This window comes from Vespula vulgaris, chromosome 16 (assembly GCF_905475345.1).
Source record: "Vespula vulgaris chromosome 16, iyVesVulg1.1, whole genome shotgun sequence".
Classification (NCBI taxonomy): domain Eukaryota; kingdom Metazoa; phylum Arthropoda; class Insecta; order Hymenoptera; family Vespidae; genus Vespula; species Vespula vulgaris.
The window spans coordinates 2,237,501-2,250,578 of record NC_066601.1 but is presented as its reverse complement, the minus strand read 5'-3'; the positions used below and the strand labels follow the sequence as shown (position 1 = coordinate 2,250,578).

At 32.9% G+C, this 13,078-nt stretch overlaps 1 protein-coding gene across 19 annotated transcripts in view; it reads left to right on the top strand.

Moving 5' to 3' along the window:
• The window catches only part of LOC127069809 (catenin delta-2), a 69,080-nt gene that overhangs the window by 2,499 nt on the left and 53,503 nt on the right, over nucleotides 1-13,078 (top strand). For 2 of the 19 annotated variants that reach the window (XM_051007296.1, XM_051007301.1), the window contains exon 2: nucleotides 10,911-11,157. The exons of 8 other annotated variants lie outside the window; for them this stretch is intronic. Coding sequence is in view for 5 of the 11 variants with exons in the window: in XM_051007311.1 (XP_050863268.1) it covers nucleotides 10,068-10,204 (137 nt within the window). In the remaining 6 variants the exon portion in view is untranslated. 9 more of the 19 variants (XM_051007311.1, XM_051007306.1, XM_051007312.1 and 6 more) reach the window with 7 other exon arrangements.

Genomic DNA, 13,078 nt, shown 5'->3' with positions numbered 1-13,078 from the left:
CACACATACGTTTTTGAAAGGATTTATTGCGTATATAAAATCGTTCGAATGCAAGATTCATCCTTTTACTTTTCGACGACATAATTCTCGACGAATTTTCCAACGAATATAACGTAGAAATGATTTATTAAGCTTTCATTTTGCGTTGTGTTCTATTCTCAATCTTCTCTTCCGTAGTTCGTTCGTTCGTTTGTTTTCTTTTTTCTTTTTTTTTTTTTTTTTGTTGTAGAGTTGTATATTTCGTTCGATTACGTTTGTGATTGATTCCCAACGCACGGGAAGAAATAGTTCCCGATCGCCGCGTCGATTCCCGAAGATGTACGGTTTTACACGAACGCGCGTAGTACTACAGCTATAGCACGATTCACGAGGAGAAATCGTAGTAAACGAAGCAACGTGCTCGTCGATTCGTTTACGACGTCACGAGACTGTCAGAGGGACGCTACTACACCAGAGTACTACTACTACACTACTTCTACTACTACTACTACTACTACTCCTACTATTCTACTATAGTGCGTATTACGTTACTACGTTACACACGTTACTACGAAACACTCTTCGTCTTATGCATCGAGAATCGTCTTTCTTTAAATATGTTTTTTCTATCATCGAAACAACCATCCTTACGATGATCTTATCACGTACGTAGAGATATTCTCCTTCTTTTTCTTCTTGTTTCTTTTTTTTTGTTTTTGTTTTAAATACATATCATTGAAGGTTATACCTGAATGTGTTTGTCCTCTGTATATTGCGTTATGAATTATCGTCGAGATATTACGTTCCAGAGAATACATACAACGAATGTGTTCGTTATAAAAAAATATCTGCGTATATACACACGTACGTATATAACTTACTAATCGTGAACGGTTATGCTCGTTAAAAAGAATTCATCTTGTGTCGTCTCGTAATTTATTAAGGTTCATTCACGTTATATATTAATACGAAAATGCGAGAGAACTTTTTTCGGCGAAATTAAACGAAAATGTTTCGTCGAATACAAAGCTTCGAAGAGCGATCAAAGAAACAAACTATTTCGAAACGTGTTGACGTGACTGATTTACGTTAGCAAGGTGACCTTGAAGCCGACGTGAACTGCACAGGCGACTAAAATGGCAGCGAACTCATATAATATACGTGTATGTATGTATGTATGTATGTATTCATGTATTTTTAAATTCAATCTGATAAAAATCGGCAAAAGAATTCTTTCATTATGTTTAATTAGAAAGTACTTCGATTCTTTTATTGATAATTTATCGTTCATTCGACGGCGTAAGTAGGACACGTAATTAAGATATTATACTTATTTTGCAGGGATATTTTTGATTCTATTAATATGCACATATCTATACATATTTATGTCCATATATGTATATACATATATATATTTAATTAATACTGAAATATATACAGACTCTTTTCGATTTCGGTGACACGACCGAAAAAAAGATCGTGAATTTATAACAAATCGAAAATTTAAAGCGACCATTTTTTTCTACGAGGACTTTCGAATAAATCGACGTTGAAAATTCTATTATCATAATTCTCATAAATTCTGTAATATTTGAACGAACTCAATAGCCAACGAAAGAAGAAGATATTTGAGAAGACACAGGGATAGAGTAAGGTTAGAGAGAAACATTCTATAATTTTACTTGGGAATTAATTTTAACGGGGATAATTGTACGCGAACGTTAATCACAGATAAACTCGAAGACTAAATAGTAATATAATATTCTTTCATAAACTTTCTATGAGTTTGCGTTTCTGTTTTTCTTTCGAATTGCTCGCAAAGTTTTAGATGCTGATATATATCGAGCTAGGAAACGGAGTATAACGTTCGCACTTTTAACGATGTTATTTAAAGTTCGTGACATCGTAGTGTCCAAAACTCTTAGAGAGAGATATATTGTCTGTAGAACGAGAGAGTGTGTGAAAGAGAGAGAGAGAGAGAGAGAGAGAGAGAAGAGAGAGGGAGAGAAAGAAAGAAAAATGGGAAAAGAAATTCCAGACGGAGGTAATACAGTTTACAGGAGCGACTATAAAACTGTTAAGGAGAACAAGAACTGACTAGGATCTCGTCTCTTAAGCAGTAATCCGATTGAGGAAGATTCTTGTGGTTTTATTGGCGTTTCTCTCTTTCTCTGTCTATCTCTCTATCCCTCTATCTCTATATCTATCTATCTATTTCTATCTATCTCTATCTCTCCTCTCTATTTCTCTCTCTTTCTTACTTCAGTTCACTTGCTTTTCTCGTTTTTACTCTTTGGTTTTCTTCCTTTTTTCTCTCCTCTTTCCTTTCTTCTTTCCTTCCTATCTCTTTTAATTTTTTTTTTCTAATTATTTCCGTAATTAGATTTCGTTCGTTAGATACCGGTAATTTTTATTCGGTCTTATCCGAGACACTACCAACTATTTTTATTATATTTTTTGATGGAAGACTAAAGGATTATGAGTTAGTATACAAGGGTAAAGAGAATATAAATAGAAAATTTAGAAAATGTTCAAACGCGTAATAGTAGAAATGGTAAGAGATAATAATAATAATAAGAGTATAGGAACGTAATAATGAAATAGGAAGAGTGAAAAAAATTTTAGTAAAACGTAAAAGCAAATGTAGCGTATTAAATTCGATATAAAATGTAATAGTACAAATGGTAAAAAATATTCATAATATAAATGCTACACGAAATTAAAAGAGTAAAACTTAACGATACGAAAATCTCTACGTACAAGTGATCTCTTCTATATTTGTTTGTTTCTTTATTTATTTATTTTTTTGTTTTACGAATATTTTACAGTAGATATTAAGTTTCCGAGTTTGATTGAACCACGAAAATTCTTATCACGGAAATTCGGCTCGAACTTGAGGTATCGCTTTCAGTGATGAGATATAGCTTTGGTCACTGATAAGAGCGTATTGATCAAACCTCGATAAGAAAGTTTCGTTTAACGATAAGAAAAGAGAGAAAAAGAAAATTTCAAGGAAAGATTTTTTGACATCAACGATTTTATGGGAAAAGGTCATATAATGTATATGTGTGTGTGAGTTTGCATGTATGTATGTAAGTAAGTACGTTTATGGCGCAATCAATTTTATCTTTTCACAATCGCCGACAGGAAAACCTGTCGAAAGTCGGACTCTCGAAATCGACTAAGAATTATCGGTGTTCCCAATCGTTGACAGTTCGATCAATGAGTTCAGTCCACACGTTTGTGTTCCGTCTATCTTTCATTTTCAGCTGTACAAATGGAGAATGAACACGACTGCGCGGCGACCATTGATACGATATGTCGATCTACAATCTTTATATATAGATCATACATGTACGAATACGAAGTTTAACAATTGCAAATATATACCTATGTATGTATGTACCTATGTACGTACGAGAAGTGAGTAACGATTAACCTTTGAACTTTGACGTTGAACTTTCAATTAAACGGTGGTTATTATTTTAATCACAGATTTCATCGATCGACCATCAGAATTAGAATATTATGTGACTTTTATAAAATTTATATTTCTATTGTCTGTGTGTGCGTATATAAATCGGAAATAGTGTAATATATTGTAGATAGTACAGACTTTCTCTCTCTCTCTCTCTCTATATATATATATATATGTACACATACATACACATATATATAGATTCAAAAAGTTCATTTTGAAAATGTCGAGCGTGCTAATTCGACGATGGCACCAATGAACGTTTTCTCGCAACAAGAGTTATCGAGTCCCGATCTGAACGGACGACATACGTAGAGGGAGTGTCTCCCTGGTGCAACGATGTTTACACAGTAGTAATGACCAAGTGTATAATTTACGAAAGACCGACGTGTGCGTTTCTTTTTCGTTCCTACGATGAAAGGATCGCGATCCGAATATATACATAAGCAAACCACCCCTTCTTTCTCTCTCCCCCTCTTTTTCACCTCCCTCGTTCTCTCTCCTACTCTTCTTCATCTTTTTCTTTCTTTTTCTTTCTTCCTCTCTTTTTCTCTTCCTTTCTTCCTCTCTCTTTCTCTCTCCATTTCTCTCTCTATTTATCCTCGTGGGAAAGGGTGCTGCGGAAAAAACGAATTTCATAAATTCTGAAGGAGCTTTGTTGATCGAAAGACCGAAAGAACCTTGCTCGATCTCCTTCTTGAGATTTATTAGTACTCAACGAGTGCTGAAGCACAATAAACTCGCTAAAACTTCACCTTCGCATTACGTTTAATTGCGATTGGCCACGAATTTGCATCAAGTTGTTGAACCCGGCGCTTAAGCTTAAGCTTTTCGAATCTCTCTCTCTCTCTCTCTCTCTCTTTCTCTCTCTCTCGCGCTTTCTGTTTATGTTAAATAAGAAAAACAAAATGGAGATCAGGAAAGAGAATATCTATAAACGGATTGTGCATAAGTTATCAAATTTAAATAACTTTGCTTTTTATCTTCGTCGTAGCGATAATCATTCTATCCTTGTCGTTCCCCTTATTTTTTTCTTTTCTATTTATATTTAATTTATTCTTATTATTTCGATTTGTATTTAATCAATTTTTATTTTTCATATGTATATTTTACATATGTAGTAGAATTATGTAAGATGAATGCCTCATCTTGTATCATTAGATTTACTTTCAGTTACGAATTTATCTACTTGTAGTATCAGTTTTATTGGCTTAAGTTAACGTTATCTATCTATCACAAGCTTTTCAAATTGTTCATCTATATTATATAATATATTAGTATCTTTAATTTTTTCAATTTTTTAAAAATCTTTCTCCTTTGAATACCGCAAGCTTTTGCTATACTGGTAACGGTATCTCGCGTTTCTACGTTTTATTCGTGATAAAAAAATAAACAGAAGAGAGAAGAAGAGATAAAGAAATAGAGATAGCGTAGTGACTATTACTACTACTATTACCACCACATTAAAACGGTAGAATCGTTCAAGCAGCGGTACATCGCGAGAGGTGACGTGTAATTTGAAAATATATAGAACAGGGAAGATAGAAGAGTAGTAGTCGGTCCTAGCGTAATAACGAGACGCCCAGTACTTTTACGAGAGACGAAGAGCCAAATTAGGAGTCTCGAAGTAACGAGCGGCGATAATTAGGCCTTTAAATACCGCGAACATCCGAAAAAGCGTCCGAAAAATAAAAAAAATATCCGCGGGAAGCTTGCTTTCTTCCTCTTACCCTTCTATTTGACTCACCTATTACTATCTTCTTTTCTTCTTTTCTTTTCTTTTTTTTTTTTTTATTTCTTTTAATCCTTTTAGTAAAATGTTTTTTTACAAAAAATTAGGAAAAGTCTCACGAAGGGTGAAAGAAATATGGAAGATGATTCTTGAAACGAGAGTTTTATTCTTATTCTTCTGTATTTTTTTTTGTTTTAATCTTTTTTTTAATATATATATATTTTTTATTCGTCTTAATTGTATTTTCTTGTTTAATTTGGAAATGATAGGTTGTAATTATTAATTATAATAAATTTCTTGGAATATTATGGATAGATATGTTGGTTCAGTGAAAATTAATCGTTACGTTTCAATGACGGGTATACACGGTGTTTTCGAACTGGTAATATAAGTAGGAAGGAATTGAATCTGCATGAAAAAATAAATCGAAAATGTAGAATAATATTTTTTTTTCTTTTTTTTTTTTTACGAGAAATATTATTTTCGAATAAATCGATGATGCGTGCTTTAAAGTAATACTATAGATTATAATATACTCAATAATAAAATAATAATCTTATTAATGTGAGTAATACTATAATACTACATTATAATATTATAATCATTATTATAGTATTATGATATTATCTAATATAACTAATATAACTAAAACTATAATACTGTATTATAATATTACACGTACGACTGGTACTCCGTAATATTATACTATCATAATACAACAGTTAAAGTTGTTCCATCGTGTTTAGAAAAAGAAAAAAATTATATTATCACGAATTTATATAATTTAATATATATTACAAAGGTATGAAACTAAGTACAACTTAGTATGGTATAACTCTAATACAAGTATCGTAATTTTTTCTCCAACAAACGTATACACACACATATAACAAAAGAAACAGATTATAGGAGGGATTAGAAAAAGCCAAAGCGGGTCCTTCTTTCAAATGTATTGTCAAGTTTTGAGAGAATCAAAGAAAGGAAGCGTTTGTCTTTTTGAATGAACGGTTTAAAATGGGGGAGGTAGGTATAATATGTACGTATGTATAGTATATATATATATGTGTGTGTATGTATGAATGGACCGACGATGAACAGCGAAGTGACGTGGTGATACATACATACATACATACATACATACATACATATGTACGTACATCATACAAACATACAAATATATATACACACATACATACATACACACACATACATACATACATACATATGCACGTATATACGTAAATTCTTCCGGAGGTGTGATGATGCGCGTGCGTCCACACCTTTGGAAAAAAAGACATCCGTTGTTCGCACCTTCCTTTGAAATCGATACCGTACGCAAAAGCAGAACGGTAGCGGCATTTTCTCGTACACAGGTGTTTCTTTCTTTTCCTTTTTTTTATATTATTTCTTCTTCTTTCTCTTTAACTGATTTCCGAGAATAGATCGTCATCGTGCACAGTGCGAAAATGCACACAATGCGCTACGGTGCTCGGGGGAGGACTGATTCATATTTTTTTTTCTCTCTCTCTCTCTCTCTCTTTTTTATCCTTTCCCGAAAGAAAGAATAGAAAAGAAAAGAAGAAAAAAAGTTAAAAGAAGCAGAAGAAAAAGAAAAAAAAAAAGAAACGATATCTCTGACAGTTCAGCGTTCTTATTGTTTCTTCATACACTCCCCTCCCCCAACTCCCGGTTGCCCTCGCTAGAGTCCTCTACCAGAGGGACTAGCTTTTTATTTTCGAAGGAAGTCCCACGACGAGAGAAGTCATTCGAAGTCAAGCTGTAGTTTTTAATTAGAATTTACTCGAAAGTTTTTCTATCTTATCTATCTTAGCCGTTGGAGATTGCTTTGGTCATTGTTGATAAGGGAGAGAAGAGTAAATCCAAGAGGGCAATTTCGGTCTTGTTAATTTAGATGAACCAAACGTATGTATTAAGTACTTACGTATGTATGTATGTATTAAATGTAAGAGATTTTGTTTTTACTAAGGAAAATAATTTTTCAAGGATTTCGACTGACAAAATCAATCCGTTTATCGCGTATAAAATAAAAATAGAAAGAAAAATTTAAGTCCTATCGACATTCGATCTTCGAATGGATTTTTATGAAATCAGGTGGATGGATGTATGTATGTGATGGATGATGGATGTTTGTATATATATATATATATATATATATATATATATATATATATATATATACGTAATAGATTTAAAAATAAATTTTATTTGAAACTAATGGCTTTTTCAAGATATCGATGTCTCTTATTTTCGTTTTCGAGTTTTTTAAATATTCATGCATACACACACACATATCTTTTATTTTAGTGATATATATGTATGTATCTTTTATTATTTATATTGTACTCAAGATGATGCATTTCCTTTGTAATAACATACTTGCTTATATAAATCCATGCATATCTCGATTATTATTTCAGTATTTCACGTATGAACCAGTGACGTTTGAAAATGAAAGAAATGAAACAAGAAAAGGAGAGGACAAAAGAGAGAAAGAGAGAGATTAAAGAAAGGATAGATTAGAAAAAAGATTTTCATAAAAGCGAAAAGAGTATAAGAGGAAGAGAGATATATAGATAGACAGATAAAAAGACAGAAAAGGAAAGAAGGAGAGAGAGAGAGAGAGAGAGAGAAAAGATAAGAGAAAAGAAGAGAGTGATAAAGATAAAGAGAGGTCAAAATGGAGGAGGAAAAAGGTTTCTCATATGCGAACGGTTCAAATAATACGTTTTTCGTGTATTCCGACGTAAGTGTTGCGAAAGAAAATTCAACGCGTCGTTCAACGTTTTCTCTCACTCGTCAACGCCCTAGGAAATTATTTTCTTCTCTAGTATTTCTCTACTCCAAGAAGAAGCAAGAAGATGGAAAGGGTAGAGTAGGAAGGAAAGGAAAGGGAAAGAGTTAGTTGAGTAGTGACTCGAGTCGACGTATCTCGTCTTTCGTTTTCCTACTCGTCAGCTTTTGTATTTGAAATCGTTGCTCACACGAAGAACATTTTTAGAATTAAACATGAATAATAACGATAAGTAATATAGTTCTTTTTCTATTTTTGTTTTTATTTTTTATAATATATCGACTATTCCCCGCTTAGTCTTGTATAAATCGATTTGTTCGATCTTACGATTGTTTCTGTAATATTTTTTATATAATATATATATATATATATATATGTGTGTGTAAATTAATATTGAAAATTTATATAATTTTACATAAAATTATTACATTATTTATCATTTTTTAATATTATATATAATACATTAAAAATGTACATTTTTTGATATTATGTATAAAAAAATAATTTTATCTTTTCTAATTTGTTTTGTTTTGTTTTTTTTTTGTAAATAGACGATTTAAAATAAATTGTGAAATATATTTTCAGTTTTGTTAAAGTCACAAAAGAAATTTCACAAACGTTTTAACAGTGATATTCGTAACACATAACTCTCGGTATAATGACTTCTAGTCATCTCATGAACTACATACTCCGGAAGTCAATAATAGAACACCAGTCAATTTCATGCCAGCTCAATTGACTCCGTATTATTCTATTCGTACACAGAGGAAAATATGATTGTTGTAAATTTCTATTTACGATTATATTTATGAGCTGATTAATTTGTGTAGCTGGTTTCAAAATTCTATAGATTCAGCAAGTTACTTTAGCATGTATATTCAAGTCTCTCTACATTGACATACAATTTGAATTACATAGTCGTGCGTGTGGGTGTGTATTCTTGCAATCTTATTTTATTTTATCGTCAGAAAAGTATTACGTATTATACTATACACAAATAAAATATGTATACGTATGTTACTACATTAACATATAAATTAGTATAGTGTATAATTACATTATAATAGTAATATATAAAGCATACATATGGATATATTAGTACATTAGACGTTTTGTGTATGTGTGTGTGTGTGTGTTACGTATTATTTTCTCTCATTTTTTTCCTTAAAAAATACATAACGAAATGAAAGAACGAACCATCTTCTCAGCATCTACTTCTTTGTGCAGAGAGAGAGAGAGAGAGAGAGAGAGAGAGAGAGAGAGAGAGAGAGAGAGAGAGAGAGAGAGAGAAAGAAAGAGAGAGAGCTTAAGGAGCACGCATGCGCACGTCTTTCATGCTCTGCTCTCTTACATACATACATCTTTAACGTGCAAACGACCTCGTTAACCCGTATCGCTTGTCATGGAAAGAAACAACGCGTTTTTTCTACCATCCGAAGAACTTTTACAAAAAAAGCTACGAGAAGGGAAAGGAAATGAAAAGAAAAGAAATGAAATGAAGTGAAATGACTGAAATTAGAAGAAAACTAAAAATATATTTACAGAAAAACTAAAAGGAAATTAAGGAAAAAATATAATAAAATAAAAAGAAAAATATATTTAAATACACACACATACATATATATATATATGTATAGTAAAATTAAGACCAAAAAAATCGAAAGATTGTAGGAGGAGAAAGAGAAAAAAAAAAGGATAGAAATAAATAAAAATAGACAAAAAGCAAACGGCAAGATCGAAAGAAAATTATAGCCTTGAGGGATCCTTGAATCCTTGCAGGATTCATAAGGATCGTTTTTCGAGACTCCTACAAATGCGTCACGTATCGTACGAGGGGTTTCAAACATTGCTTTTTTTCTCTCTTTCTCCCTCTTTCTCTTATTTTTTTTTTCATGAAGCTTCGTTTCTTTCACCCTTCGAAAATGTGAGAAAGACGGAGAGAGAAAGAGAGAGAGAGAGAGAGATAGAAGAGAGAGACGAAGGTAGACAGAAACAGAGAGAGAAACAGAGAGACAGAGAAAGAGAAAGAGAAAGAGAATATATAGTATACAACGTGTACGCATAAAATGCGTGGAGTAAGAACGTACGCGTCGTACGTTCATTCATTCACTAATACTTGTCTCCAATTCGTTGCTGCTTGCGCTCGCGCTCTTGTACCTCTTTCTCCTCTCTCCTCCCCCTTCCTCTCCCTCATCTCCTGTCTCTTTCTTCCTGTCGTAAGAATATTGGTGAGAAGAAGGAAGGGAACGCTTGAACGCGGCAACCGGAAAGGAAAGAACGAGATTGCGGCCAGAGAGATTCTCTCTCGTTTGCCTCTCCCTCTCTCTTTCTCTCTCTTGAAAAAAAAAAAATGTCTACGATACATTCACACACCGATGGACGATACTAGTTAGAACGACTCGTTAGTGTACGTTCGTAGAGTTACGTGTATATATGTATGTATTTATGTGTGTTTGTGCGAGGGAGAGAGACCACAGTGCCGTACACGAGGCACTTCGTAACCCTTCTCGTTGTTTTGTAATATTCCTTCCTCCTCCTCCTTCTCCTCTTCCTCCTTCACTCTTTCCCTTCCTCGCCCTCTTTTCTTCTTTTTCCTTTCCCTTTCTTCCGTCTCTCTTTATTCTTGTCGTGTAACACGCCCTTCCGAACACCCTCTTTCACTTTTTCTCCCTTTCTTCATGGTCCCTCGAATTTCTACTCTCCTTTTTTGTCCCTATCTCTGTCTCTCTCTCTTTCTTCCCCTCTCTCTCTCTGCGGATGTATGTGTACTTCGAGAGATCTACTCTCGCGGTTAAGTCTATATATGTATGAATATATATATATATATATCGTGTCGTCGTTCGCATCGCTCTGTTCTGTATGTATTCGTGTGAGTGTTATGTACAAACCTCTCTTGCACGTCCACTCAGGAGTATCGTCCTTCTTTTTCTCGTGGGAGACGGACAGAAGGGGGCCACGGAAATTAAAGCCGCGAGGGTAGAAGATGAGTGCGAGCGAGAGAGAAAGAACGAGCGAGAAGTGAACATGGTGACGGAGTGAGAAAGAGAGCGGGAGAAAAAGGGAGAGAGGGAGGGAGAGAAAATATAAACGAGCGAAGCTCGTTTCTCTTCTACCGTTCATCCAGACACCAGACGAGGACTCGAGATATCTTCTCACGTATGTATTTATCAAAGAACTCGACAATGATTCGATCGATCGATCGATCGATCGATCGATCGATCGAAGATTATTCGGTCGAGAACATCTATATTGAGATTCTTCGTCGATCGTCATGGGGTCGTGGTTGATTCGATTTCATCAATATTTTTTTTATTCATATCTCATCAAATTCGATTAATGAATTGATGTTTCCCGTCGCCATGTTGTAGGTTCTTTTTATTTTGATTTTTTAATTTTTTTTTTTCTTTCTTCTTTATCAACGATTCAACGAAGGAATGTTTTTTTTATATTGTCAATTCTACGCTATACGTATATTTCATTAAATTCGATTAATGAATTAATTGAATTTATGGTGTTAATTTTGCTTCGTATTCGTCGAACGTATGATAGTAAATTTTTGATAACGTTCAATGAAAAAATTCTTTTCTATTTTTATTTTTATTGTTAACTTTAGATCGTATCGTAAAATGGATGATAAGGTTTTCGATAAAGTTTGAAAGATGCGACTTGTAATATAAAATGTTTATGTATTTATGAGATGCAAATATTATGTATTATATTATTTCATAATTTTTGTTACGGTTTAATTAAATCTTTTGATAAATTCGATGAGAATATGTATATTACCGATTATTAAAATATTATTTATTTATTTATTTATTCTTCTCTCTCTCTTTTTTTCTTTTCTTTTTAGATCGATCGTACATAGTACGAGCGAGTGTAACTCGTTTAAATGCGATCGTGTATAATGTACTACAAAATAATATGTATTTATGGGATGTCTTGTATTATAATTATTTTCTAAATTTTGTTGTATGATTTTTTCTAATCTTTTAACGAATTCGTTGAAAGATATTATATTTTCGAAAACGATCGAATGATGAACAAATCTTTATTGATAATTTATATATATAGCAATTTTTGAAATACTGTTTCTTTATCTCTTTATTTCGTTGGTTCAATTACACGTAGTAGGAGTGAATGTGACTAATATAAATTCTGAGTTGGCCTAGTACCGAGTGATAAAATAAATCCGAGCTCGCGAAGGTTTAATTACTGGCGCGGTTTTGGCAGACACGAGATACTTCCGAATACGCTTTGATCCGTAATCGTAATTCACTTTTCGATTCGCGCTGGAGCCACGTTTTACGAACGTTCCGTGAATCCGAGCAAAAACGAGATTCGGTACTCTCAATCCGAGGGTGTGTAAATGTGTACGTGCGTATGCGTGTGCGTATCGTTTAAAATTAATGGAAAGTACGAACGCAACCATTCGTTCTACTCTCGTCAAGTTACTTTGGTAGTTCTCGTAATTATCGAAGCGTTTATTGATTTAAGTTTTCACGATAAAGAAGTAAAAAAAAAAAAGAAAAAAAAAGAAAAGAAATATTATAAGTGTGATAAGAAAAAATAAAGTTAACGAAAGAAAGAGTTAGAGACGTATAAATAGTGTGTGTGTCTATCTTTTTATTTTTTTTTTTCGTTTTATATAGTACATATTATTTATTGTTCATTTTGCGTTATATACGCTATATACACTATTCTCGTCGAAATGTATTTTTAACGTCGAATTGTCGGTTGAAACACTTGTAAGTCGAGTTCTTCAAGCTCGAAAACGTGTCAGCGAGGAGGACGTTTTAAGAATGGTGTCATCGTCAAGAAATTATTAAGAAGCTTGTTGGAATTCGAACATGTAAAGTCGATCGAGTCGAACGGTTTCTAGACCATACCAATCGATTTATACGATTTGTGTGAACTCTTGCAAACGTGGACCTATATATCTATGCATCTATATATATCTATACCATATCTATGTATACTGATTGATTATAAATTAAAGGCCTATTGAGAGTCTCCTTTTTTTTAGAATTAATAGAAAAGAAAAATTATATATATATGTATAAATTTTATAATCTCA